The sequence below is a fragment of the Alternaria infectoria genome (genome assembly GCF_024043175.1).
Source record: "Alternaria infectoria strain BMP 0036 chromosome Unknown scaffold_2, whole genome shotgun sequence".
NCBI classification, from domain to species: domain Eukaryota; kingdom Fungi; phylum Ascomycota; class Dothideomycetes; order Pleosporales; family Pleosporaceae; genus Alternaria; species Alternaria infectoria.
Window position 1 is genome coordinate 803,011 of NW_026250691.1, and position 26,644 is coordinate 829,654.

General features: G+C 53.3%; 10 protein-coding genes across 10 annotated transcripts; 5 read left to right on the forward strand and 5 right to left on the reverse strand.

Moving 5' to 3' along the window:
• Window positions 1-10: 10 nt before the first annotated feature.
• Window positions 11-4,578, reverse strand: J4E92_001715 (uncharacterized protein; the record flags this gene model as incomplete). The annotated part of the gene is made up of 2 exons (XM_051493126.1): window positions 11-4,510; window positions 4,561-4,578. The coding sequence occupies 2 exons, from the start codon at window positions 4,576-4,578 to the stop codon at window positions 11-13; spliced, it is 4,518 nt and encodes a 1,505-aa protein (XP_051356357.1).
• Window positions 4,579-4,825: 247 nt separating this feature from the next.
• MIC10 (Mitochondrial inner membrane organizing system component) lies at window positions 4,826-5,379 on the forward strand (the record flags this gene model as incomplete). Its single annotated transcript, XM_051493127.1, has 3 exons — window positions 4,826-4,906; window positions 5,112-5,264; window positions 5,323-5,379. 3 exons carry the CDS (start codon window positions 4,826-4,828, stop codon window positions 5,377-5,379), a joined length of 291 nt encoding a protein of 96 aa, XP_051356358.1.
• Window positions 5,380-5,680: 301 nt separating this feature from the next.
• On the reverse strand, window positions 5,681-6,577 carry J4E92_001717 (uncharacterized protein; the record flags this gene model as incomplete). Its single annotated transcript, XM_051493128.1, has 2 exons — window positions 5,681-5,847; window positions 5,923-6,577. The coding sequence occupies 2 exons, from the start codon at window positions 6,575-6,577 to the stop codon at window positions 5,681-5,683; spliced, it is 822 nt and encodes a 273-aa protein (XP_051356359.1).
• Window positions 6,578-7,347: 770 nt separating this feature from the next.
• Window positions 7,348-9,242, reverse strand: J4E92_001718 (uncharacterized protein; the record flags this gene model as incomplete). The annotated part of the gene is made up of 3 exons (XM_051493129.1): window positions 7,348-7,606; window positions 7,657-8,035; window positions 8,081-9,242. 3 exons carry the CDS (start codon window positions 9,240-9,242, stop codon window positions 7,348-7,350), a joined length of 1,800 nt encoding a protein of 599 aa, XP_051356360.1.
• A 365-nt stretch (window positions 9,243-9,607) lies between these two features.
• On the forward strand, window positions 9,608-11,402 carry J4E92_001719 (uncharacterized protein; the record flags this gene model as incomplete). Its single annotated transcript, XM_051493130.1, has 3 exons — window positions 9,608-9,838; window positions 9,918-10,427; window positions 10,479-11,402. 3 exons carry the CDS (start codon window positions 9,608-9,610, stop codon window positions 11,400-11,402), a joined length of 1,665 nt encoding a protein of 554 aa, XP_051356361.1.
• A 479-nt stretch (window positions 11,403-11,881) lies between these two features.
• J4E92_001720 (uncharacterized protein) lies at window positions 11,882-13,532 on the forward strand (the record flags this gene model as incomplete). Its single annotated transcript, XM_051493131.1, has 5 exons — window positions 11,882-11,886; window positions 12,303-12,309; window positions 12,358-12,453; window positions 12,504-13,287; window positions 13,339-13,532. The coding sequence occupies 5 exons, from the start codon at window positions 11,882-11,884 to the stop codon at window positions 13,530-13,532; spliced, it is 1,086 nt and encodes a 361-aa protein (XP_051356362.1).
• Window positions 13,533-13,772: 240 nt separating this feature from the next.
• J4E92_001721 (uncharacterized protein) lies at window positions 13,773-16,121 on the reverse strand (the record flags this gene model as incomplete). Its single annotated transcript, XM_051493132.1, has 4 exons — window positions 13,773-14,199; window positions 14,266-14,680; window positions 14,729-15,123; window positions 15,172-16,121. 4 exons carry the CDS (start codon window positions 16,119-16,121, stop codon window positions 13,773-13,775), a joined length of 2,187 nt encoding a protein of 728 aa, XP_051356363.1.
• A 1,628-nt stretch (window positions 16,122-17,749) lies between these two features.
• J4E92_001722 (uncharacterized protein) lies at window positions 17,750-19,109 on the forward strand (the record flags this gene model as incomplete). The annotated part of the gene is made up of 2 exons (XM_051493133.1): window positions 17,750-18,030; window positions 18,185-19,109. The coding sequence occupies 2 exons, from the start codon at window positions 17,750-17,752 to the stop codon at window positions 19,107-19,109; spliced, it is 1,206 nt and encodes a 401-aa protein (XP_051356364.1).
• Window positions 19,110-19,879: 770 nt separating this feature from the next.
• Window positions 19,880-20,773, reverse strand: J4E92_001723 (uncharacterized protein; the record flags this gene model as incomplete). The annotated part of the gene is made up of 3 exons (XM_051493134.1): window positions 19,880-20,341; window positions 20,395-20,540; window positions 20,593-20,773. 3 exons carry the CDS (start codon window positions 20,771-20,773, stop codon window positions 19,880-19,882), a joined length of 789 nt encoding a protein of 262 aa, XP_051356365.1.
• A 444-nt stretch (window positions 20,774-21,217) lies between these two features.
• J4E92_001724 (uncharacterized protein) lies at window positions 21,218-21,786 on the forward strand (the record flags this gene model as incomplete). Its single annotated transcript, XM_051493135.1, has 2 exons — window positions 21,218-21,383; window positions 21,458-21,786. The coding sequence occupies 2 exons, from the start codon at window positions 21,218-21,220 to the stop codon at window positions 21,784-21,786; spliced, it is 495 nt and encodes a 164-aa protein (XP_051356366.1).
• Between the last annotated feature and the right edge of the window lie 4,858 nt (window positions 21,787-26,644).

The window sequence follows — 26,644 nt, forward strand, 5'->3', positions numbered from 1 at the left end:
ACATATTACCTTACTCTCCGTGACCAACGATCTGCCTCCTCCCATGTACACCCTCCCACTGCTCCCAAAGCCCCTTCCAAATGTCTCTCTCACTCCTGCCTAGACCAGCGAACATAGCGTCTAGTCCATCCCTGTGCAAGCTCGCCGTGCCGATAACTTCCCAGATGCCTGGCATCAACTTCTCCCTCACCTCCTGATCTAATCGTCCGTTGAGCTGGAAGCGGCAGAACGATGCGAGGAGAGGGTACAGGAATTTGCTAGCCTTGTCGCGGGCTGCCTTGATGGGGTCGTTGAGGTCTTTGGAGTTACGTGACTGATGATGCTGGTGTGCCTTGGTTATAGAAGATTGCGGTGGGTTGCACAGAGTCGAGAGAAGACGCGTGAATTGCGCTGCATTTGCGGGTGTGAGACGCACTGGCTCCGTAGCTGTGACGGTACGTAGCCACGAAGGTAGAGCGCCACTGCGACTAGCATTCGGAATGAACAGGCAGAACAGCAGGCCTTGCAGAAGCGGTAAGAGGAGATGGAAGCGTCCGCCTAGGCGGCCACGGTGTACGAGTAGGGCGAGGCGACTCGTATGGCAAAGCCTTGAGAAGATCTCGGGAGCATACTGAGATGACAGTACGGGGCTGCTTCGGGATGTGAGCTTTACGAGTACGCTGAAGACGCATTCGATACTGTGCTGTGAAGCAAGCGAGAGTTTATCATTCAGAATTGTGTCAATGCAGCCGAGCAGAGCGTTGAAAGAATCATAGTCGGGGCTCTCGGCAAGCAGAACGCATATCCTAGGTAGGAGTGCAAGCTGCCTCTGCTTGAGCTCGGCGTTGGACTCCAGCTGGTCGTCCACGGTCTTGATAAGATCGTCGAGGATGCGGTAGGACGCGGCAAGGTTTGGCTGTTTTTGATCAACAGTCATTGTTGGAACCAAGTCTAGCTTCTCGTGGAAGGCAAGCGGGCCGAGCGTATTGCGCAGTGTTGTATACACGTTATCTTGTATGCGAACTGGGCTACTTCTGAGGACGGTGAGCGCCAGGCTGATGAGCCACTTGACGTCTGGGTAGAGCTCATATTTGGCTATCAATGTGTAGACTCGTGCGAAGTAGTCAACAACCTCGCTCGGGATGAGGACCGATGGATCGATATATTGCTCGAGGTCAATGGCGTCCTTGAGCCATGTGCGGAGCCATGTCTGTACGCGGCCAAGCTGTTTCACTTCTTTCAAAACGTCTATGGACAACTCATTGAAAGCGTCCAACGAGCCTTGAAGCAGTGCAATATCCTCACTACCAAGACATTGCTTGAGCAGGTCGACATAGCGCTCAATATGAAGCAATGAGTTCTGCTTCTGGGCGATTGACGTAGCTCGCAGGATCGAGAGCCTCGCTAGCGAGCACTTGTTCGTGGCTTTTGCGATGGATAGCAGCCGTCCTGCGTAGGCGATGAAGAATTCTTTGTTTTGGGCTTGAGCCTGGTTCGGAATGATATGGCCAAGGGTTCTTTGGACGAGCTCTCGCAGTAGCTGCAATGCTGCATCTGTTTCGAGATTTTGACGATGCAGCTGTTCCGCGACGTCGAATATGACGTCTGCGTCGGTAGAAACTTTGGCTTTTGCATTTGGAACATATTGAAGATGCGCCATGACACTTAAGGGTACTACTGTGTCGCTCTGTCCGAGGTCGAGGAGTTCGGTCGTGCGGTCCAGTATGGCTTGTCTTTGCTCGCGGGACAAAGCCGAAGGTTGAATATGAAGTATTGCTTCGCCGACCACAGCAGGCATCTTGTTTCCGGCTCCCTGACCGAGAGCCTCCACAAGAGCTGCACAGTATGCGTCTTGTATGACGGAGTTTCCATGCTCGAGGATGGACTGAGAAAGTGATTGACAGATGAGATCCCTGGTAACGCCATCGAATTGAGGTAGCTTCGATAGTAAGGCATGCAAAGATTGGCGGCATGTATCCTTATCTGCGTGCTCGAGGAGACTGATAGAGTATGCGCAGAAAACTTGGATCATCTTCTGCTGTGCGTCGGGTTCTAGCTGGTCGGAAGTCAGTGAGCTGATCGCCTTGCCTAAACCACTGCGAATAATATCCTCCGAACCGGACAGGGTCTGAAGACGATCACAAGTGTTAAGCCAGAACAATGTTGCAGCAGCTCTTGCAGATGCATCTGCGCCTTCGCCGGCGTCTCGGCGCCCTGCTGACTTGACTTTCAGAGCTTGTTCGAGCAGCGGGTAGAGTAGCTCATGTTGCAGCGGGGATGATGCGTGAAGCTCGATGGGCCACAACTTCTCTAGTAGCTGGCACAGTGTGAACCAGGAGAGGTGGGCCTTGGTGTAACGGCTGTAATTGAGTTCCTGAACCCATGTCTTGTATGTGAGGAACAAAGCATGAAGCTCAGATTTAAGTGCTTCGATCGTGTTCTCGGACTGGATTGATTGGAGAAGAGCCGGCAGCAGGACAGCACTGCTTGCTGCATTCTTGTAAGCGGCGAGTTTCCTAACCTTGACGTTCTCTTCGGCGGAGGTCTCGATTGCCACAGCAAGCTGCGCCAGGCGCTCCGCATGCTCCTGAATCAGTGTTGTTATCTGGTTCTGGGTCAAGGATGGTTCGAGAGACTCCGCTAGAGCATTGTGCAGGGCGCGATCTTCCCAAATGATTTCCTGTCCGTCCTTGAGAGAATTGCGCTTGCCGTGCCTGTAGCTCTTGACCAACTGCTCATCCCATCTCCGGATGAAGCCGAGTAGATTCCTGTGGCGCACAAACGCCAGCATCAGTGGGTTGATGATCCTCTCCAGAATTTCAGCGCGACCTAAAGGAGCACCAGCCTCGTTGTTGGATGCAGTATGTCGCTTTTCTTTAGAGGCAATGGCTGTCTGCTTGTCGGTAAAGCCTGTGCCCTCCAACTCTGAAGCCGTTATCTTCTCGAACAAGAACTCAGTAAGGTCAGTCTGACGCTCTTGCGTGACTTTGGCTCCCAACTTCGACTCCACAAAGACCGATGAGTCGAGCTGAATCAGAGATGCGATGAGGGACCAATGCACCTGCTTCTCCTGGCGTTCGGGGTACTTCACACCACAGTGATACCAGAAGATCTTTTTGACAAGGTCTGCAGAAAGGCTTACTTCATGCGCTTGCAGAACGTGGATAGCACCGCTAAGCGCAGTAACGGCCGTCGGCCGTGTGATAAACTTCGGAGGTGTTGTTAGCGAGCACCCAGCACACTCAGCAAGCGCTGAAAAGACAGCTTGTATCCAAGGCTTCTCCATCGCCCTGCTCCTGGGCGTCCGTGATGGAGAGGCGCGGATTGCTAGATCGAGCACATGAAGGACTGTGTTGAAAAGAGATGCGAGCTCTGTGGGTAGCGCGTCGCCACCATCTTCAATCTGCGCAGCCTGGAGGAGCTTTGCGCGGAGCGGTTCCAGGTTACTTGCAAGGACTGTGGTATCTCGGGCGTTCGGACCAACATCGTTAGAGCCTGTAGCGACACTGACATCTGCAAAGAAAGCTGCTCTTGAAGGTGCGAGCAGGTGTCTCGCCAGAAGCTTGTCGAGCGCTGCGATTGCGCGATCAAGGGTTCTCTGAGAGCCTCTTGTTGTACCATCGCTACGCATCGTTTTGAGAAGTTCCAGCAATGTCAAGATAGGTACAAGGCACTCGGTGTTGAACTCCTCGGCGGATGCCCCAGTCTCGTCTTTGACCTCAGCGGTCCGCAGGTCCCACATGTCGAGCGCAAGCGACAGGTTCAGGTATTCGTCCAAAGAAGTATCCTCGGAAGTGGATGGAGGAGTCGCGCACAATATCCGGACAGCAGTAAGCCAGAACCTTAGGATGCGCGAGGCTTCTGCGCTGTCCGTCCTCAAAACCATCTTCATCAGCTCAGCCTGGGTAGTGTCGTCGCTCTGGTCGCTTCCGGCTAAGCGAGCGATAGAGTTGACCACAGTCCTGACCACGCCGAAAAGACGGTCCAGGTTTACAGGGCCGGCTGCTGTCGATGCTGCCGATGATGCCTCAGCGGTTCCTCGTTTGCGCTTCTTGGATGGTTTGGTTCCTTCGCGGACGGTCGCGCTCGACTCGGAGTCATCTTTCATGTGAACGTCTTCTGAAGTGGCCGTCGACTGTAGGACTGCGTCTGTGTTGAAGTTCTCAACGAGGGTTCTCTCCAAGATACTGGGGAAGGCGGCATCGCGTAGATGCGGTGCGCTTCTTGAGACGGGCAAGACATGTATCATCCAGTCGAGAAGCTGCCACGCGCTGGCATTTGTTCGCGCTGTCCGCCCGGTTTCCGTCTCGTCTTTCAACTTGTCGAGGATCCAGCGCAGAACCCATTCCGCTCTTGCGCGCACGAGTCGTCGTATGATTTCTGACCTTGTGTCGTGATCCGGTATGGTACTCCAGTCTTCGGGAAGGCCTATGATATGCGCAGCTTGGCGGATCTGTTCGTCGAGGTCGGAGAAGTCTTGGTTGATGGCCTGCAGCCGCGGTCGGGTCGACGCAGGGTCGTTCTTGGAGGCCTGCAATCATGTCAGCTTTAGATTTGCTCATGATCATGGAGAGCTCTTACCGGCTTAATCGGCGCCATCTTGTCACCTCGTTCCCGTTGTGAATGCAAGAACGGGAACAGATCGCAAAGGCCTGGTATGCGGAAAAAGTTTGGGCACGGACCAGCCATCCTAGTCGTACCTGCCCTGCCAAGTGCCGGCGACGTCAAAGTTCCGCTTGGAGCTCCGCCCAGCGCCCATCAACACCACGTCGAACCGCTGCCCATCACCCCCAGCACACCGAGTGCGCCCTTGAACCCCCCAATTGCACTCGAAAACACTCCCGCCATGGCCGACAACACCCCCCAGCCCGTCGCTCCCATCTCGCGCACCACACGTCCCATGAGCGAAGCTCTCCTCAACGAAAAGGTACAATCCCCGGGAAAGAGGCCTCTGAGGCATGGCAAAAACATCTGCACGTCTTGAAAGAGGCGTCAAGATATGCCAGAAGCGGGGTAGTCGAATAATGGCAGTCTTGGCCCGCCTCACGCGACTACTGCCAACTTCCGTTCGATCATACGCCGAGACAAGAATGTTGGAACGCCATCGGACAGTCATGCTAACATGATCCCAGTGGGACCGCTGCCTCTCTTCAATGCTCATCCGCTCCGGCCTCGGCCTGTCATTCGGCGTCGTCTTCTCCGTACTTCTCTTCAAGCGCCGCGCATGGCCCGCATTCACCGGTCTCGGTTTCGGTGCCGGAAGGGCCTGGGAAGAGTGCGACAACGTAAGATACAATTAGTCTTGGAACTGGCATAAGAGACCGAATACTGACAGAGGAACAGTCCTTCAAGCGCGCAGCATCACCCCCGAAAGACGGCCTCCGCATTATCCGACCATAAGCCAACTATTCTCCACGAACGAGATGGATCGGAACTATTCTATGTAATTCGAACTTTGCATGCGGACGATGCGCTGTACAGTAGGGCATGGTATAGATCATTTTGAGCAATTGAACGCTGTACTTTTCCACAACCGCTGCATGATTTCTTCCAGCTACACCCACCTACACTTTCTCTATCATATCATATACTCCCTCCCTGCTATTGATACTGCCTTCGTCATCTTCTCAGGTCCTACCATTTCTTCTCCTTCTTGCGTATCTTAAGGTTATGGCAAATCTTGCCCATGTCCACCCCCACCTCACTTGACCCACTCCTCAAACTTGTACTCCTCCGCTCCATCCGCCACTGTGAACCTGTAGGTACTGAACACGATACTCTCATACAGCTCGCGTCCAGCAGCCCTCGCCTTTCTATGCCACGGCCCCAGCCCTCCTTTGTACGCATCTTCCCTGCTGTGCCAGAAGCCTACCACCATGGTCAGCGGAGCCCATCCTAAACCACTTCACTTTGGGTATGGGGAAGAAGGGAACAACAACGTACAAGTAGCAAGATTTCTCCTCTCTCCATCTGCCTTTCCGAACCAATACTTCAACAGCCCCCCACTATCACACGCCTCCCGATGAGATTCTGCGTCGAGTCGATACAGATACTCCTCGTCGATTCCTTCCTTGAGCTGTGAGCGGAAGACCACAACGTAGAAACTGGTTTCTCTCCAGGTGAAGTTTTCCCTTGCGATCAGATCGCGCAGAGCGGTCAGGACAGAGTCGAAGTTCAGGGCCTGGGTGTAGGAGGCGGTTGTGTATGTGGGTGTTGCTGGTTTCAAGACTGTAAGAGCTAGTGCGAGCAGCCTGGAAGAGGTGGTCAGGTGCGGAGAGGAAAGATCAAGGTAATGGCCTGGGATGTTGTACGGGGAGGAGATCAGGAGAGTGGAGGGTGGCTGTTCAGCTCGTAAGGCGGTCTTGTTGGACTGCTCGTTGCAAAGTGTGAGTTGCTCATGTGCCGCGGCCTCGAAACGCAGTTTATCGAAGTCGGTGGATATAGATGTTGGGTCGAGCAGGCCATGGATTTGCGTGGCGTCCAGAATGGGCAGTACCGCTGGTAGCTTCATGGAAACCTCGTGTGGTGACAAGGGAGTTGTGACAGCGATGTTGGCGCCAGGAGTCTGTATCATCATCGAAGTGACCTCCAGAGCCATAATGCAAATTGCACTTGTGGGCACGATTTGGGGGATCTGTTGTATGTAGATGTCCGGTACCGAGATGTTGCACGAAGTATCTTCCACTGCGTACTACTCCTAGCTCTTGCACAGCATCGATCTTGGTGAGTACTGTAACGATGACAGCCTAAAATTTGACATTAATTGGTGGAATACAAGACGGATGTAGTTGTGTCGCGGATTCGAATAGGCAGTAGTAGGAGGCCGAGCTCGGCGCTATGAAGGCGCGGTGACTGATGAGTGACCTTTCGCTACAAGCACGTTTGATCACGCAATCTGACGAATACGATACTAGGCCCTCCAAGATCAGCACACGCAACAAGGTCGATCTGTTGAAGGGTAGGAGCGACTGTACGCTCTAACACGTGGAGAAAGATGGGGCTGATTGGTTCGTTGGCCGGTTACGTACAATTCCATGTATACCCTGGCTGCATCTGCAGTGAGCCATGATCTTAGCGACATTCGGAAAAGAGCGCAGATGAAAGCCAGGTCCAAATTTTGAAAGTCAGGCTTTCCGTCTTTCCATATCGATTATCGCACGTTGCGGAAGACCGAGGAAAGTGGACGTGTCTCGCCTGCTAGGTTTCCCGTCTCGGTCATCCTTTGTAATCGCTACGTGGATATCCAATCCTTGCGCATCCCTTACGCCTTGCTAACAGAGAGACTGAGTACAATTACACAGAGGGTATCAAGTAAAATGAGAGGCATACAAGGTATGCAGGTCAACCTGACTGTCGTAAAGAAAGGGCTTATTCCACAATCGCCGTCTGCGCGAGCCTATACATGCGTTGATAGCCAAATTCATGCTGGTCTTTTGTTGGGGGTACCTCGCAGCCATACTCTTCAATGCAAGCGTCAAAGGGCTTGTTCTGTAAGCGGTTGTCTCCCGGCGGTAGCGGCAGATCGTTTCCTCGATCTCGCAACTCGGTCTTGAGCTCCATCAGGTTACCCCACAAGATGAAGAGCTTCTCCTCGAGTTTCTTGAGAACCTTGGGCTGATTCGTGAGACTGCGAAAGTATTAGTAAGGTAGTAATCGTGAAGGAACAGGCTTGCTCACTCAACAGCGTTCATCTTTAGCAGAAACTGCGCAGCTTCGTTGTTGACGACCACGCGCAGTTTCTCGGCCACTGTATCGCGAGGAACGTTGGCATCTTCGAGTAGGAGAACGAATCCCCATTCCCACTTCTCGTTCGCATGGGCACCACTCGAGCTCTGGCGCTTGGGATGCTTGTTCCACTTCCTGTCTCTTGTACTATGCGCGAAGAGCTTGATTTCAGGAGGATAAACATCTACTATCCGCACGCGAGATCGATGTCTGCAGTTGATGAATGGAAGTTCAAATGTGGTGTACTTTTCTGTTGTCGTCACCGTCCGGTGAGGGTTGTGTATGATTTCGGAAATTGTGGATAGTTTCATGTGGGGAAAAGCGGCGGTGACTGAGGAGAGTCAGTGTGGAGAAGAAAGAGGCCGGGCAGTCTTACCGTTTGTGTTAATGCCACCACGACCTTTTTCCCATTCTCGTTCTGCTCGCTGGAGCTCTTCCAGTTCGGCCTCCTTGTCTGCTCGCGCCTTCAGTTTCTTGGCCTCTCTTTTCTCTTTTGCAGATTTGGCAGAATGCTGCTTCGGTTCATTCTGCAACGCCTGAAAAGCTGTTTTGGTCTCGCGTTCCTTTTCGTACTCTTCCCGCCGTTTGTTAATTGCTTCGATCTCGCCCTCGCTCTTCAGGAGCATAATATCGACTTTTGAATCGTTCATTTTGTCCTCATGTAGAGCACCCTCCAACTTGCCATTGGTAGCCAGCTTGGCTCGCATGTTTCTTACAAAGACGAAGTCACCCTGGCCAAGGTTTTCCTGTATCCAAGCCGCATTTGCTCCATACACGGTGATGTTGAGGACCATGTGACCAAATGGACTACTCCAGCGCCTTTCTCTGACCGGGAAATCTTTTTCCGAGTCTGGATCTGGGTAGTAGAGCATTTGTTCATTCGGAGTATAGTCGGTCACTTTCAAGTCGACTCGGTCACCTAACTGAGTATAGTAGAAGTCGACAACCTGTGCACAAACATCGTAGAAGGTATCAAGTTGCAGATCCTTGATTAAAGACTTCTTCCTTGCTGTCTTGGCTTTGGAAGCACTAATGGCCGCATGCTGCTTCACTTGTGGTGCTGCGCCCTTGGATGCATGCTTTAGATGTATGACAGCCATCTGCTCTGAAATCGTCGGGGGAGGGCCCCCAGTCCTTTCGTGAGGCAGCTTTTGACTGCCGGCCTGAAACGCCTCGCTCAGCCCCGGAACGGGAATCCTGTGGCTTGGGAAGACGACGATGTGGCAGGTCCTAGAACCAATGGCGTCCATGCGAAACTGGTACTCTTGCAGCTGCCACCTTCGGAGTATGACGACATCGCCAACGGTCTTGGGAAACTTGTCTTCGGTTGGTCTGAACAATCGGCAGGTGATGCTTGATTCACCTCCAACCTCACCAGACGTGAAGTCATCTTGAATAGTGAAGTTTAGGGCCATGTCCTGTCTTCGCGTTGTTTTGGGAAGATCAAGACTGACCAGCACGCCGATTAGACTGACCGTGGACTTCGCCTCGGTGGCATCTTTGATAGCCGTGAAGCCGTTGGGCAGCTGCAGCGGCATTGCAGCTGGAGATGGCCGAAAGCGGTTAGCGTGGACTGCAAGGCCGTCAAAGGAGAAGCAATTGCAGGAGAGGCGAAGTGGCTGAGACTAGGCCTTTGTCTGTCGTAGTGGTCTCGCAATACGGGCGTGCAGGTGTGACAAACAGCTGCAGGGTGGCGGGGGCATATCACTGCGACAGTCGCGACGCGTCGTGGTGGTTGCTTGGGTAGAGCGCTCGAGCCAAGCTACTAGCGCCAATACCCGCTTCGCCGCTTCCGCTTTCAAAATCACCCCTCTGGTAGGAAAGTTTACTCCCCTTTACAAACAAACAGCCGCACCCAAATCTTGTCCGACTCCCACACTGCACGCCCACCAGAGTCGCTAGCATGGCCGACAAGTACATCCCCGAGCACCGTCGCACGACGTTCAAGGCGAAGAGCGCCTTCAAGCCAGACGAACTCCGCCGCCGCCGTGAAGAGCAACAGGTCGAGATCCGCCGGGCGAAGCGTGAGGAGAACCTCGCAAAGCGCCGCGGTATCGCTGGACGGGACCAGCCGGGCGCCTCGCTCGGCGCTGCCCCCGACAGCGACGATGAGGGCGGCAACATCGAGAGCCAGGTGCGTGTATACCCCACCATCCCGTGCCTCAGCGAGCACAGGGAGAGAGAGAGTAGCAGGCTGACATAACGCGATTTAGCTCAACGAGGAGCTCCCCCAGATGGTAAAGGGCGTCTTCTCGGAACAGATCGACGAGCAGATCCAGGCGACGACCAAGTTCCGCAAGCTGCTGTCCAAGGAGCGCAACCCCCCGATCGAGCGCGTTATCGAGACCGGCGTCGTGAGCCGCTTCGTCGAGTTCCTGCGCTCCCCGCACACGCTGGTGCAGTTCGAGGCCGCCTGGGCCCTCACCAACATCGCGTCGGGCTCGGCGCAACAGACACAGGTCGTCATCGAGGCGGGCGCCGTGCCCATCTTCGTCGAGCTGCTCAGCAGCCACGAGCCAGACGTGCGCGAGCAGGCCGTCTGGGCCCTGGGCAACATCGCCGGTGACAGCCCCGCCTGCCGCGACTTTGTCCTGCAGGCCGGTGCTCTCCGCCCGCTGCTGGCCCTGCTGGGCGACAGCCGCAAGCTCAGCATGCTGCGCAATGCCACCTGGACCCTGAGCAACTTCTGCCGCGGCAAGACCCCTCAGCCCGACTGGCAAACTGTGAGTTCTGCTCGCTGCCCCACTTAACTCCAAGTACTAATTGTCCAGCAGATCCAGCCTGCCCTGCCCGTGCTCGCCAAGCTCGTATACTCGCTCGACGACGAGGTCCTCATCGACGCCTGCTGGGCCATCTCGTACCTCTCCGATGGCTCCAACGACAAGATCCAGGCCGTCATCGAGGCCGGCATCCCCCGCCGCCTCGTGGAGCTGCTCATGCACGCCTCGACCTCCGTCCAGACCCCCGCCCTGCGCTCCGTCGGCAACATCGTGACTGGCGACGACGTCCAGACCCAGGTCATCATCAACTGCGGCTCGCTCCCCGCGCTGCTGTCCCTCCTCAGCTCCACCAAGGACGGAATCCGCAAGGAGGCGTGCTGGACCATCTCCAACATCACCGCCGGCAACTCGACCCAGATCCAGGCCGTCATCGATGCTAACATCATCCCCCCTCTGATCCACCTCCTCCAGAACGGCGACTTCAAGACGCGCAAGGAGGCCTGCTGGGCCATCTCCAACGCCACCAGCGGTGGTCTGCAGAAGCCTGCGCAGATCCGCTACCTCGTCCAGAGCGGCTGCATCAAGCCCCTCTGCGATCTCCTCGCCTGCCCCGACAACAAGATCATCCAGGTTGCCCTCGATGGTCTTGAGAACATTCTCAAGGTCGGCGAGATGGACAAGGAGGCCAGCGAGGGTGGTGCTGGCGGCGAGCCCATCAACCGCTACGCTCTCTTCATCGAGGAGGTCGGCGGCATGGAGAAGATCCACGAGTGCCAGAACAACGCCAACGAGGAGATCTACATGAAGGCCTACAACATCATCGAGAAGTACTTCGCCGACGAGGAGGGTGAGGCGGAGAACATGGGCGAGGCCGGACCCCAGGTCAACCAGGACGGTCAGTTCGGCTTCGGCGCCGCTGGTCAGCAGCAACAACAAAACTTCAACTTCGCCAACGGAGGTGACTCCATGGACATGTAAGCGGGGCTAGGTCCGCGACGAGTCCGAAGTTGAAACGTTGCATTTCAGTGCAGCCCTTCCACCACGCTAGCCAGCCACGAGAGCACGACTAGTAGTGTTTGCAGTATCCTGGACGAACACGGAGATCATACACGATATGATACATGATCCACGGAAGTGCTATGATTGCGAGGACCTTTGTGTTTCCTTAGCAATACCCCCATCCTTTCCAGCTATCACTTCGCCATGATTTCAATGAAGCCTTAAAGATACACCGTCTTGTACCCCACCCATGTTCAATAACCGCATCATATCCCCGGCGTTGCGTGTTTGTCTAGCTTGTCTGAAGATCGGAATGGTTGGACTGGGCGGTCTGCTCTGGAACGGCGCTCTACACAATTGGGTGCAAGGGCAACATGCACTCGCAGTCCAGCCGCGCCAGCCAGATAGCTGAATAAATCGCCGAGTAATCGGCTTACAACATAGCCTGGTCGACATGAATGAAGTTGCATGTGATTGTTGAACTAACAGTGCCGCTAGCTGGGAAAGTAACACGTGCGTCATCCGCGGAACCCTGATCACCCCGCCCCGGCATGCCTCCGCGAACCACGCGTGGGGTTAGCTATCTTTGCTCGCTCGCTTCGTGATAGCGAGTCGCGTGTCTCAGGATGAAATCCGTAATATCGCGTGCGCGCCTACGCGACGTCTCTGCAATCTGTGCAGAATCCAATGATATCCCAAGCAACGCCCTGGACCGATGGCGCAATCATCGCGAACACACCGCCGCCCCGAACTCGCAGCCAGCGCACCACCATCTTGACACAACTGCCATTCCACACATTTGGCATCAGGGCTACTACTTCTGCGTGATATGAGACGCTGAAGTTTGACTGCACAACAACAGATACTCAGCATGTGTAGGTTCATGGTAAGCAGAGCACCATAGACCTGCGCAGTACGCAGCTAACACCCACAGGTCTACAAAGGCAAGGATGAGATCCTCCTCTCCGAGCTCATCCTAAACCCCTCACACTCTATCCTCACGCAATCCTTCGACTCGCGCCTCCGCCTAGTACGTCACCGTCCTCCGCCCCCATCACGCCTCCCACTAACCACCACCAGGACAGACGGCGCCCACACAACGGCGACGGTTTCGGCATCGGCTACTACACGTGCCCATCCCTCGGTCCCACGCCCTGTGTCTTCACCTCCACGATCCCAGCATGGAACTGCATAAACCTCTCGCGCATCGCGTCCAAAACCACGTCAAGCCTCATCTTCGCCCACGTCCGCGCTACAACCGAGGGTAACCTCAGCGACAGCAACTGCCACCCCTTCAGCTACAAGAGCCTCATGTTCATGCACAACGGTGGTATTGGATGCTGGAAACAGATCAAGCGTAGACTGGCTATGAGTCTGGACGAGAAGTGGTTCAACATTGTAGGCGGGAGTACGGATAGCGAGTGGGCGTTCGCTACGTTCCTCGATTGTCTCGATAAAGCCGGTATCTCACCCGATAAGGATGTGGAGCCTGGTGTAGGCTTCGGACATACGGTGCTGCGCAAAGCGATACTGAAGACGATTGAGCGGCTCAATGGCTTCATCAAAGACGTCGTGGGCGAACAAGGTGTCGGCGAGGAGGATAGCAGGAGCTTGCTCAACTTCGCTGTGACGGATGGTGTTAGCGTGGTTTGCTCGCGGTACGTGAGTAGTAAGACGGATGAAGCAGCCAGCCTCTTCTTCAGCAGTGGAACGAGCTGGCGCGAACTCAACGCTCAGTCTCAGGACTCTGATGCTGGTGTTTCTGTCGATGACGAGGAGAGGGAGAGGGATTACGTTATGGAACGTAGGGACAAGGGGAGTGATATCGTGCTTGTGGCTAGTGAGCCGTTGACGTTTGAGAGGGGTATGTTATTCTTCACGTCCCTTCTGGGGCATCGTGTGCTAACAAGAACAGATAACTGGGTTACGGTCCCCACGAATAGTACGCTTACTATATCGAAGCAGACGGTCATGATTCATCCCATCGTCGATGAGTTTTACAGTCCCAACCCGGCGCACGAGCGGAGCGCGAACTTCGCGCAGGCGAAAGGGCAGACGGTCACGGGTAGTGATAAGAGGGTCCTAGGTGCTGTCGGGGACGCGGCTTAGTGAAGAGCATTGAGAGTCAGGAATATTGTATTGGGTTAGCCGTAGCCTTGGGAATCTACGTGACGGCCGTAATCTAGTCCAAATAAGTCATCATGTAATGGCAACGTTGCGTTGCATATTGCAGTTGTATTCCGAAAGCAGACGCGAGCCAGTCAGCCAGCCCCATGTTGGAATTCGACTCTCCTTTCCTGTCGAGCTAGATTGAGTATATTGCCCCTTGACGGTTCGTGTGTCGCGATATCAAGATTTCCGCTTGAGGACGTTGCTGCTAGCCAAAGACTCCATCCACAGCCTTGCTTTCTCCCTCTCTATTTTGACCACATCTGGCTGGTCCTGACCTGGGGACTTCTTCTCTGCCATCTTCTTGTCCGACATTGCTTTCTCAATAATGGGATGAGTCTTGTCGTCGCGCACCGAATACGATGCTTCTGCCCTATAGGGATTGATGTTGACTGAAGCTTCGTCTTCCATGAGAGGACCATAGTCTCGAACCACGGTCTGGCAGAACTCCTTCCAACCTCTACTCAAGATTTCTTGCCCCCGTTCCTGTTCTTTGGTGTTGAGGCAGCTGTATTCAATACTCCATTTTGCCAGCTGCTTCCAGCTCCAAAGCGACATGGTGGGGTCGCCGACGATGATTTGGTAGAATTCGTGTGACATTGAGTTGCTGTGCGCATTGTTAGTACCGGACTCGTTCGCGATGCAAAAGGTTCGCATGGGCGGTGTCTCTTACCTGAAGAGTGATGGGTTGTCTGAGTTGACTGTACAAGGTATGCCCGCAGCCAGCAGTTCTGGGTATGGGTGTTCTTTGACGTTTCTGCAAAGGTGCAAAAGCTCATTCGAGATAGGACAAAGCTCAATGCAGATACCCTTGCTGGTCTTCGTCTTCTTGAATTTCTCAATGAGATGGGTATGCTTCATGAGCGCGTATCCGTGGCCAATGCGCTTCGATTCCAGCGCCACTGCGTCGTAGAGGTTGGAGTTCTCCGGATCGGAGGAGCCGCCGGTGTCGAGCAGTGTCTCACCGGCGTGGAACATGAAAGGTATGTCCAATTTGAGTTTCTTACACGTTTCCTGGAATGTAACGAGCTCTTTCCTATAAAACCCAATGTGGTTGGGCCGGTCCTCCGCGCCCACGAGATCGAAACCTAGGGGTGTTAGAAACGGTTACGCTTTGAGTGTCAGGTGCTGCTTACCACAAATAAGATCCGGGAATTCCATCTTGAGCGCTATGCAATCTCTCATCTCCTTTTGCATAAGCGGTATGGGAATAGACCGTGGTGTGCAATATATGATCTTGAGTCCAAACGGGAACTTGTCATCGTTGCCATGCTGCTCTGCAAGCATTTTCCTCTTTTCCTTCATTCCATCTACAATGAGTCGCATCTGTTCGTGGTTCTTGATACGCTTCTCGTGAATGCCGCTGTCGGCAGGAATGAACTTGTCCAAAAGCATTGGTCGTAGTTCGGCGTACATGACGTTCTCCTCGATCATGCGGTCAATAGCATCGCCTATGTATTCTTTGTAGACGCTCTCATAGTTTAGTAAGCCTTTGAAAGCCCTGGTAGCTTGGTTGAAGCGAGCCCATACTCTGTGTATACGTTAGTGAGTACTGCGATGATGCAGGAGCAACACATACCCATTCACAGTCTGTGTAGGCCCATAGGCTTCGTCAAGGCTAAGAACCATCTTCGATCTTAACCAGTTCTCAGCGGGACGAAGCTTGGTAGGCTTTGTCTGTCCACAGTGTTGTGGCTGTCCAGCTTGAAAAGTCTCAGGTTCTTCGTCTTGGTATTCACCTGGGAACTTTCTTTCAAATTCCTCCTGGAAGTCTGACCATGGCATCCAGGTAGTCTTCAGATAGCTTTCAGCCTTCGGGTTTTCCTGATCCATTAGTTTGGGATAAGAGTCCGAGAAGATGTTGACACCAGGGTCGACGGTTGTTGGGTCGCAGATATTGAAAATCATCTCAGTCTCCCCCAGATGCTCCTTCTTTGTGATTGGTATGATACTGCGGATGTACATGTTCTTCATCTTGCGCGCTCGTACAAGAAGTATCTCAGGATGCAGTTCGGCATTGAAGTGAAGATGTAACAAAGCGCCCTTTGGAACGATCCTGGCGATTTGGTATAGCTTGCTTTCGTTGTCTATGCGGTCCTTGTTGGTAAGATATTGACCGCCCATGTCGCGATCATTTTCTAAAGGCAGCGCTTCTGACGGTCGGTTACCGAAAGTAACAACTCGCTCATACTCCCGGATCGCTCGGATGATGGCAGCAGCCCTTTCCTCAACCTTGTCGTCTTTGGATCTGGATTTATCCTTGGGTCTCACTGGTCGATCCCAAGCACTCTCGTTCTCTGCTTTCACGAGATCCTGTGTCTTTTTCTCGTGAGCAGTGGCTACTTGATCAATACCTTCCAGAACGGCTTTGAACTGGATCTCCGCCCTCTTCTGAAACTCGGTCAGGTCCTCAGCGTTTGGGGAAGACATCTCGACGGTCTTTGGTTCTCCTGAATGTAGTGGTATCTTCCTAGTAGGTTGCGGGCTGAGGGCCCTCTTTCTCTTCTTTGGTGAGTCAGCTACAGTCATAACTGGTCGGTTTGAGTCTCCTGGAGAGTTGTGCCTGTCACGTACAAAGCTGCATCCAAAAGTCAACATAGCCGCGATAAACATGAGCCTTCACTTGGAGACTCACAATGTGGGGATGACAATACCACACGTTGCCAACAACCCCGGACGGGTTCTGTGGGACTCACTCGAAGTTTTGGGTTCGGCGTCAGTGGGCATGCCGATGACGATGGAATGAAGAAGCGTCTATCACCGGCTGCTCATGCCACCTGCGATAAGACTGCAGGTACAATGATATGAAGCGACACGACTGGTTCACGCCGCTCTCGGTGACCTTTCTCGATTGACCGGTTTGGGCTGTGTATGATTCGAAATGTCCAACACAATCCTTAGATCCCGTGAAACGAGGTTGGTTCAAGGCACACCCCGTGACTAGATAGTGCTCTAACCAGGCGATTGATATGGTGTACCAAATTCAAGTACCGCTGTCCCGCTAGTCGGCCTATTGCACGTAGCGAACTGGGTTAGTATTGTAATTCACAAGGTAGTCGCGGCTGTGGTTTGTTCGCTGCGCCTCATACCCCGCGGCTAAGGAAATGCGCGAGGCTGGGAGACGAGTGATGCCTGGAGCGATGGCATGACCAAGTACATTTGTCGTAGCGGCAGGATCAAAAGAAAGCGTGAGGAGAAGGAGAAAACGGCGACGTTTGCCCTGACTAGACGATGACGTTTCTTGCGCTCATAAATTCTGATGACTGGGAAGGAGCGATGCCACCAGCACTATCGCGTGCCTGAGGACACGCAAGACAGAAGGAAGGAGCAACCACATACATCAGCGCACGCTTTTTTGCGTTCAATTCTTCCTTCTCTTGACAGCTCGAGTGAATGCGACACCACTTTTAACGTCTTTTCAGCGCAAACCTCGAAGTTTCGTGCAGTTGTCGCTATCGGATCGTGTCACGGGGATGTCAGCCTGGTGCGTGCGCCTGTTCTGGTGTTGCGAGCAGCAGGCGAAGATGGCGATCACAGACGAGTTCAAGCTCCACTCGCAGTCGGGGCGCAGCGATCCAAACTTTCGCGATGTCGTTGCGACAAGCGGATCAGTTACTAGAAAGAAGTTGGAAGTCAAGCTGAAGCTGGGCAGGACTGCCCATCGCTCACACGATGAAGGAGGCTATGCAAAAGCCTCATGCATTCTGCCATACGCCGGATAACCCTGGAGCCTAGCCACTGGCCCTGTCAGCCATGTTGCCCCTCACTTCTTCAGCCTGAGGCATCCAATAGCTGCACAAGCCCCGATCCATGGGGGCTGTGGGATTGCACAAACTCCCGTGTCCTCGAGACAGCGCCGCCTGTGCCTCCCTGACCGGAGTGGAATGAGGTGCCACACGCAGATCCGGTGGGCGACGCATGTTTTGGCCCCCAGCGTCTACGCTGTACGCGCGCCTTTTCCTGCTCCACGCTGGGGCTTCGTCTCCATCATACATGCCTTTTTTTCGCCTCAATCCTGGCTCTGTTGTATATACGCTTGCGGCCCTTTTGTCACTGCATCATAGCGCGTCGATTCAGATTTATGCATCGTTCCCATCACATTCAGCTTCGGCCATCAGTTTGCACTGAGTTTTGAAGATCGCGTCTATCTTAGCGACATGTATTGGCTGCCCGCAGATGAGAACGGGAAGATATCACTCAATGAACTACAACTAGATATCGTTGGTTTCCTCGCCATCTTGGGCGAGGGTTCCGTGCTCGCCAATGCTCAGGTCTCGACGCTTTCGAAATGGATATTCCTACCACGGTTGATCCCGGCACCTCAAGCCCTGATGAGGCCGACGAGACCATTTCAACTAGAGCCATCCCGGGGTCACGTAACCGGCATCGTCTCGGGGAACCACAGGGATCACATCAATCATATTGGAAACATCGTCTGGTAAGTGCATCTTCTCGGTCAAACTCGGTAGCCGCCAGCTGCCACGAGGTACTTCCCCACACGTCTACCGTGGACCGGAGTGAACAATGCATTAGACATCACACGTACCGATCTACAACCATAGCATAACCCTGCCATACTAACAAAGTACCAGTGACGCGAATAACCTAAACCCCTTCTCCGTACGGGTTGTCAAAATCAAACGCGTCCACGACCGACCGCTCAAGGCCAAGACCTTTGGCCCACTCACAATCGTAAACTTCATCGGCTTCGCCCTCTCTGCTCTCCTCCTTGCGCTATCGATATGGCAGGACGATGGCATGTCGGTGGTAGCGACGGTACTCCTCTCGCTTCTTTCCAGTCTGATCGGACTGGGTAACAAGTGGGAGCTGGAACTACCCTCGCGGAAATATAAAAAGACACCCGTACCGGGGGGAGATGTTGTCATTCGATATCCAAAGGGGTCTTTCCTGATCGTGCGTTGTGAGGAGGACGTGGCCCGAGAACTCTACTTCGCACCAGAGAACATCAACTACCTCTTGACGCACGGTCCGGCATACCGAATTCTGAGTTTGGTGGGCACTATGATGCTTATGGGAGGCGTCATCTGTCTCGCCAATGCTCAGATTCAGGTTCAGATCGCCTGGGCCGGTTCCTACATGCTACTGGGCGCTTCGTACTGGGTTGTCGCTGCCTTGCACAGCAAGTTGCACTGGGACACCTCGTGTTATGAAGTTGAAAACGAGTGCCTCTCTGACTCCGATATGGACAAGAAAGGATACCCTTCGGAAAACGAGACGTTCACACAAGCTCTCTGGAGGGCCATTTGTGTCAGCAAAGGCATTGCATGGGTTAAAATGAGCGATGCTTGTCCTGATACCGAGGCCTGGCACGAATGGCTCCTAGAGGCAAAGGCATGTAGTGAAGACTTCCAAACGGTTGAAGACCAGACGAAGTCGAGAGGCAAAACAATGTGGGAGGTCCCCGAATGGGACGCACAGGGTTCTCTGGGGAGACTGCTGGCTGAGCACGCGGGACGCCAGAAAAAACTCATTAGACAGAAGGTCGAGTCAGCTTGACCAGTGTCATCGGGCTCCATGGACATTCATTTTGGGGTTATGCATAGCGCTGGGACACGACCTTTCGGATCCTCATACGACGAACGAACTATTATACAACAAAACTACTTCTAGGACGATCGATCATTTAACGACTTACGATTTACGACTGAGAACGACGACTTCACCGCGACGCCATCGTTGCAATCATCTTGTACCATCCTACAACACTGGAAACCTACATTGAGCTTTCATTTATACGTCTCGCATCGTTAGCGCTTTGAGCGTTCTTGTATCTATAGCGTTTTTGACATAGCAGAAAAATACACACAGCAGTATTTATACAAAGCTCGCCATTTGCACCAATCACCACTTCTCACCAACGCAACTCGTCATATCTGTCTCATCACGCAGACATCACCACAACGCGATCAATGCTTGTCAAAATCGGTGTTTCCGGCGTTGAATAGCCTTGAATTCTACGCAGTCATATATAGCCGGCGCAACGCTGCGTCTAAATAACGCAGACTCATGTTCGTGGTATGACACCTGGACACACCGTGCTCAGCTCCAGACTCACAGCGGCTTGGCAACTCCGAGTAACCTCGTGGAATGGGAACGACGAGTACAGAGCCGGGGAGACCGACGATCCCAGTAATGGGCTCTCCCCGATCTAAGACCATCCTCTCGAGTCACTGGTTATGTGTCACCCCTCCTGGCTGACGAAGAATCCAACAGCGAGAGCCTCAGCCTGTGTCTTGCAGTCATAATTGTATATGCGCGACCAGACTTCAGGTAGCGCTCTTCCACCGCTGCTCATATTCCACCTTCCTTCTGACTACACTTCTCAACCATTTCTCCAGATTCTCTCCCTCGACCTGCGCATCGACGTCCATGGCATCGCCTTCCGCCTCCAGTCTCACACCACCCTCCTCTTCTTCGTCCTCGTCTCCACAGCATGCATCTTCTGCCATCTGGCATGCCTCGTTCCACTCCTCGTAGCTGAAGTTTCCCTCGCTTTCGCTCAGCAGCATCTTCCTGTCGCCAGAGAATGCGAAGACGTGTACCGATCGTATGGGCTTTGCGCGTAGTAATTCGTTTGCGGTGGGCGAGAGTAGGGGTGGGAAGGAGTTCGTAGACGGCGAGGCGGGTTGTGCGATCATTACGGAAGTGAGGACTGTGCGGAGGGGTATCGATGCGGAAAGGAGCGCGAGGAGCGCAGTGTGAAGAAGGTGTGGGAGGAGGGTCAGAGACTAGGGCTGTCAGCGATTGATGTTCACGGAGACGGTATCGCAACTGGACATACAGTGTTGACGCCTGCTGTGCTATCTTCCTCCGGTAAACTCCTGACTTGGAGTGTGATTTGTACAAGTGTTCGCGGTATCGCTCGGGTCAGAATTACACTGCGCAGTGTGTTGTGTACTAGTGTTTCGAGATGTCGTTCCCTTGGACCTGGATACCCGTCAGCATACCAATTACTACCCCATCAAGCGTAAACACATACTTCCAACTCCCATAGCGGGTCTGACGTTCACCTCGATCGCTGCTTCCTCGGGTAGTTCATCGCGTCGCTGTACTTCGATTGGACCATTGACGGCGCCAATGATTGAGTAGCCATTGTGAGTATATGTCGCAGAACCGTCGGCGCGGTTCAAATGCGTGAGAGTGACTGTAGGTGCGACCATGATTGCGTGACCCGATTCGTATGCGCGTCGTGAATGAAGAGTTCGACTCTCCGTACTGACAACTGTGTAGGTGGTGGGAGGAGGTGTGCGATAGGATCAGGATGCTGAGTAAGCCAGTAGACGCGTCAAGTCAAAGGACTTTGATGCGCAGAAATTGGACGAAGGGGTGCGTGGTCTAAGATGCGCCTCTGCACCTCAGTGACGATATGCCATCTCCAAAAGTTTTGGTGGGGATGGCGCTCAGCCCAGTCTGTGGCTCGAGCTCCAGACCTCGGCGCATCACCGCGGCCAGCTCAGCCATCCGATATCCTTGCCAATGCGACAATTGAGCTGTCCGCCAGCCTCCACTCGCACTTTCACCGCCATATACATACAGCGCATCGTCTCCACCCACTTTAATATTACCATCAATATCACGACCCTTCTCAGACATATATAGACACCATGGCAGGCTCCTCGCGCAACGCATCGCCCATCAAGCGCCTCATGACCGAACTGCAAACATACCAACACGACTCCAACGACGCACTTTACGAACTCGGACCTACGGACGACGATGTGATGCAATGGAGAGCGGTTATGAAGGGTGTAGAGGGAACGGCATATGAAGGTACATACAACCCGGCGCATATCTTGCCTACACCGCCTACAGCATCACCACATTCACCTACTGACACCTCACAGACGGCTGCTGGCTCCTCTCCATCGCGATCCCCTCCACATACCCCCTCACTCCACCCACTATCCGCTTCGTAACGCCCATCTGCCACCCCAATGTCGATTTCAAAACGGGCGAGATCTGCCTCGATCTACTCAAGACCGCCTGGACACCCGCGTATACCATCTCGTCAACTCTCACGAGTATACACCAATTGCTCACTAGTGCTGAGCCGGACAGTCCGCTGAATGTGGATGTTGCGCAGCTATTCAGGACAAACGACGACGTTGGGGCCAGGAGTTTGATCAGGTTTTATACCGTTAGCGAGAAGTATGATTGGAAGGGGAAAAGATAGACTGTATAGCGTGATTTGGGTTGGAACAGATGTGGCTTGTTGTACATTGGCGTAAGAAGGCTATGTCGGAGGATTGATTCGGGCGTTTGGTTTGATTTGGGACGAGATACCTATATTGGAGAGCGCGAACGCATCATGTATTCGCAATGGAGTATACTACCGACACAGCATCTGCATGTCTTCATTTTGACTGTTTAAGATCGACGTAGTTACCGACAACGTCAGCAAGCCCGACACAGCCCGCCACACGCACGTGGGTCCACGGCTGTGTTTCAACTTCAGCTCCCCACAACACTTCTCGATTACGCACTCCGCTGATCGTCAATGCAGCATCTCAGACTGAGCAGTCATAGACGAGAAAGATCGACGATATCCTTTCTTGTCCGAGTACGGTTCATACAAGCGACCTGGATCGACCGCTAACTTGACCTCTCCATGCGACTTCCTGCTGACTGTGTTGCATGCGGTACGTACTCTTTACGCAGTTCAAATGATTGTCATTACGAAGCCTGCAGTGAGATGTGTAGAAAGTGCTTTTGGCGCTTAGCATGGGAGTTGTTAGGCAAAACTCGGATGGACACGTTTGTCTGGCGCTTAGAACGGACCGTGGTAAAGCTGTCGAGATCACGTCATTCGATCCCCAGGGACTTCCGATACGAAAGTACCGCTACTAAGTTTGGGTAGCGGGAACTAATAATGCGTCGTCTAGGCGCTCGGGGACTTCAGTATGCGCTCGGCATGTGAAGTAGAAGCAGTACCGATTCATACTTGGAGCGTAGGTTGCAGCTTGATTCAGATCGATTACTTGAAGAAAGTCCAGGAAATTACGGTTGTCTGGATTACAAAACAAATGCTAAAGTACACCGAAACATGAAGAAGATCGGGTACATCCCCCGAGCCCTTCAACTCAAAATACCAACATGACAAATACCCACCGCGGAACCAACAAAAGCAAGAAAAACATGATAAGCAACCGGATCTACCCATGCCGGCTGTGGCTTAAGCCTCGCGAACAGTAACAATACATCGTGTCGACAAGTTTCGTCTACCCGCCCCACTTTCACTCCACTTTCCTCAGCTGGTAAGCGTGGAAACTACGCAAGCCACAACACTCCATGCTCAAACTCGTCCGCTCCAGCACTCTAACGTTGAGCCTCAGTATCCACATCTACTGAGGTCATGCGACCCACGATCGAGCGATGGTGGCTTGTGTCCAGGCAGTGTGCGTTGTCGTGGGAGGTAAGGTGTCGCTGTACGGAAGAAGGCATGTTGTGCGAGCGTGCGATCGCACTTGCTTTCCAACATTCCCCTAGCTTGGATTGATCATGCGGTGAAGAGCTGGCAGAGGGGGCTCAACCTGCGGTGACGGTCCATTGAGTGCGTCGCCAGCCTTTGGTTGAGATCGTGACTGTACCCTCGAGGAGTGACTCTTGGTCTGAAATACTGTTTGGCGAGACGCGGCGGGTGTATGAGATAGTTGATAGTTCTTCGGGTACGTCTTCCGAGGGTGGCTCAGTCTTGATAATAGTCGACTGAGTTCTGTCGTGAAGTGACTCTTCGGTCTTAATGGTCGGTAATGGCACTGGGTAGTACGGCGCGTCGTATGGTCCTGGTAGGTTCTGCGGCGGTGATATCCAAGGATAGATCGGAGACAGTACCGGCTGGAGTGTCTCTTGTTGGAGCGAATGGAGGTACTGGTTCGGTTCCCGGTCGAGCAATGGCCGACGAAGAAAGACATCGTTCTGTCGTTCTGTGCTTGACTTCTCTTCTAAAGTAGTGCCCAAAGTGTCTACATTTTCTCCTTTAAGATGCACTTCCTCTTGATATGAATCTTTTCTTTGGTGAATGGCCAACTTCTTCTCTTGATTGATGGGCAAGTCACCTTGACCCATACCCGAACTAGTCATCGTTCTTCGTTTTTGTGCAAGGAAGGCCGATCTCAAAGCTGTGGAAAAGAGCGCCAATAATATGAACACTTCGAAAATATGCCGTAGACTGGCGAGCGGGAGCCGCCTTTCTGTACTGAGCGAATTCGTTGGGTTGAGAAGTGGAGGCATAGGTACAAAATGACGCCGACGGAAGACAGGTGAGGCTTGGTGGGATCCACTCAGACTATGAGAAGCGTGGGATGATGCAGGTCCTAGATGAACTAGCCACTGCGTCAGTCAAGAAGACGGGGAAGCAACCGCTTTCATACAACTTACTTCGAGTAAGAACGGGAATGACTGTTAGCATAAGCACTAGGATCGGAATCCTCCGTTGTATAGTAGACAGCTAATAATACTCGGGTACGGTTATTGTCTCGTTCCTGTAGGATTGGCACCGGGGTCTACGTATAAATAAGGATATCGCATGTGAGAGTCAGGTTTGTTCCTGGGGCATCAATCTCTGCGGAACGCGCCATCCTGGTCTACGTAAATGCTTCGACGGCGACATCAGCACGCCCAGATGCGGTTGAAACATCGAGATATCGGCGAGCTAGCGCGGCGTAGTCCTGGTGACGAAAGCTGGTGGGCAAAGTGAAGCGTAAGCCCACGATGCGCAAATCAAGCAAAAGGCAACAAACTGGTCGTGTTCAGCTGTGACGAATAGCGCCCGTGGAAGGCATACATCACGGATTTTGCTGGGGTAGGCATGGTTTGGTGCGTGGCCTCAGCAGGACGACCAGTGTCCTCGTGTCTTGGCTGGTGGTATCTCAGCTGAGTTTGCGATGGTGGCGTTTGTTGTGGCTAACGCCACTGGTTCACTGGCCTAATCGGCAGGGGTGACCCGAGATCTGATCCTGCGCGCAAGAACAACGGCGAGCTGGCTTGACACGTCTGGCGAGACCTTTGCGCGGGTGTAGGGGCCGCCAGTTGGAACGATGCAGTTGCGCCATTACGGGCGTTAGAGCGAGGTGTGGTGGGTGAGTAAGGCGTCCCGTGACGGATCGGTTTCAGCTTCTGCAGGAACGCCAACCGAAGGGCAGGCGCTCATGATACGTCGGGAAACAACTTAAGCAATATGTAAGAGAGGCGGCTAAACAAAGACTCGCAGTTGAAGCATCAGTATATTCAGGGAAACAACCGCCACACATGTGCTTTTTTGCGGGGCGGTACCCTTTTTCAACCACAAAGAACCACATCGCGTGAGAGGCGGCTGGTACGCGATGCTGGCTTAGTGGGCTGTCATCACGTCTCGATCTTTACCAAACTCAACCGTTGTATGTGGCTGTCGGAACATGAGTCGTCCGTCGCGTCTCCGACCGCCATTCGTGGAATGTCCACGATCTGGAGTACCTCGTGCGATCCCCACAACACCACGCGATATTGTAGAAGCTGGGCAAACCTCAAAAACAGGTTCCCGGTAGCGAGCGCGCATCGAACAGCGGCGAGATTGGCTATCTGTCAGCTGGAGGTTATGGATAGGACCTGGAAGATACCGAATGTATGGAGTACGGCGTTGGAACTACCGAGACGCAATCACTTTCATCGATGAGCTCGAGCCTGATACACAGAAGCCACTCCAGGCTTCCAGCAGCTGCACCGGTATCCACATTCTAGTAATCTTGTAATCCTTGCGTAGATCGAGCACGCCTCTCGCGAACAGTTGCCCCAATTTCGGAGACGCCGTTGATGCGAGAAGATCTACGTCTAGCGAATCCGAGATCAACACCAGCGGCTTCGAAGCAGGAGCACCGGGTCATCATCAAACGCGCGAGATCTTGGTTAAGCCCCTGAATGTAACAATGGGGACGCATCGAGGGGAGTGGCCCTGTCGATCTTACGCAACGTCCAGCTGCCCTAGTCTATCCATCACGGCGATGCCGTCGCCACGTGAGCACGTGACTAGCCCATACACTAACGCTTCTAGATTGGGCAGGTGGTCAAACAAGTAAGTGAGATTCCATAAACACATGATCTCATATGATCGTGATAGATTGCTGGGGCATGTTTGCAAGAATTCGCCCGACCTGCAATCTCATTGTATAGAAAATGCCGACTCTTTCGTATTTCCCCGTCCCATGCCTGGCTGGTATCAATACCAATCCAATGACTGTTTCTCTTTCATGCGCAATTCTCTTCTTGACCCCAACAATGGGTAGGAGCGTGAGTACCTGATCCTCTGATATGATATCGATCCCCCCTGCTGTGTCGAAAAAGATCTCGGAATCAGACGAGCTATCTGGTGTGACTGATACCGGAATATAGCTGCCGAACTTCTCTGGGAAAATCCGGGTTATGTTGCCGGTTCTGAGCTCAACTGAGGATTGGGTTCCGTGGTTGACTGTCCAATGTACCGAGGCTAACGGGCCAAGAAGTTTGACGTACCCATCAATCACTCCACCGAAGCGATAACCGTGAGGGTTAGTCACTACAGCCTCCTGGAGAACCGTTAAGTAGTCACTTGAGTTGTAGTTGTGTTGGCAAGATGCGAGTGAGATTTTGCCTATGATTGAAGCCCAGGACCATGTCGGCGCGACGAATGGTGCCGGGCGCGTCGGTAAGGCTCGCGACAATTCATTTTTCGTGGTTTTCCATAGGAAGTATGCAGGCAAAGAAGACTGCCACAGGCCTGCGAGATAGCCGTCCCCAGGTTCGCCCGGTTCTACAACGGACATACTGCTAGCAAGACCTGCCACGGCTAGGAGTTTGTCGGAATCATATGTGATTTCGGACGCGGTGTACAATTCAATAATCGCATCCCAATCCTGGAAAACCGACGCCGACTTCATAGCAGCGTGCATCGTAACCTGCTGAATGCAAACAGGCGCAAACGTTGCTCTGATAGCGTTCAAGAGTCTTCTCGGAGGGCTGCTACCCGGTGGAATTTGCGAAATGTGTTTTGCTGGCCAGCGGTCGTCTCTCGTCTCGTCGCC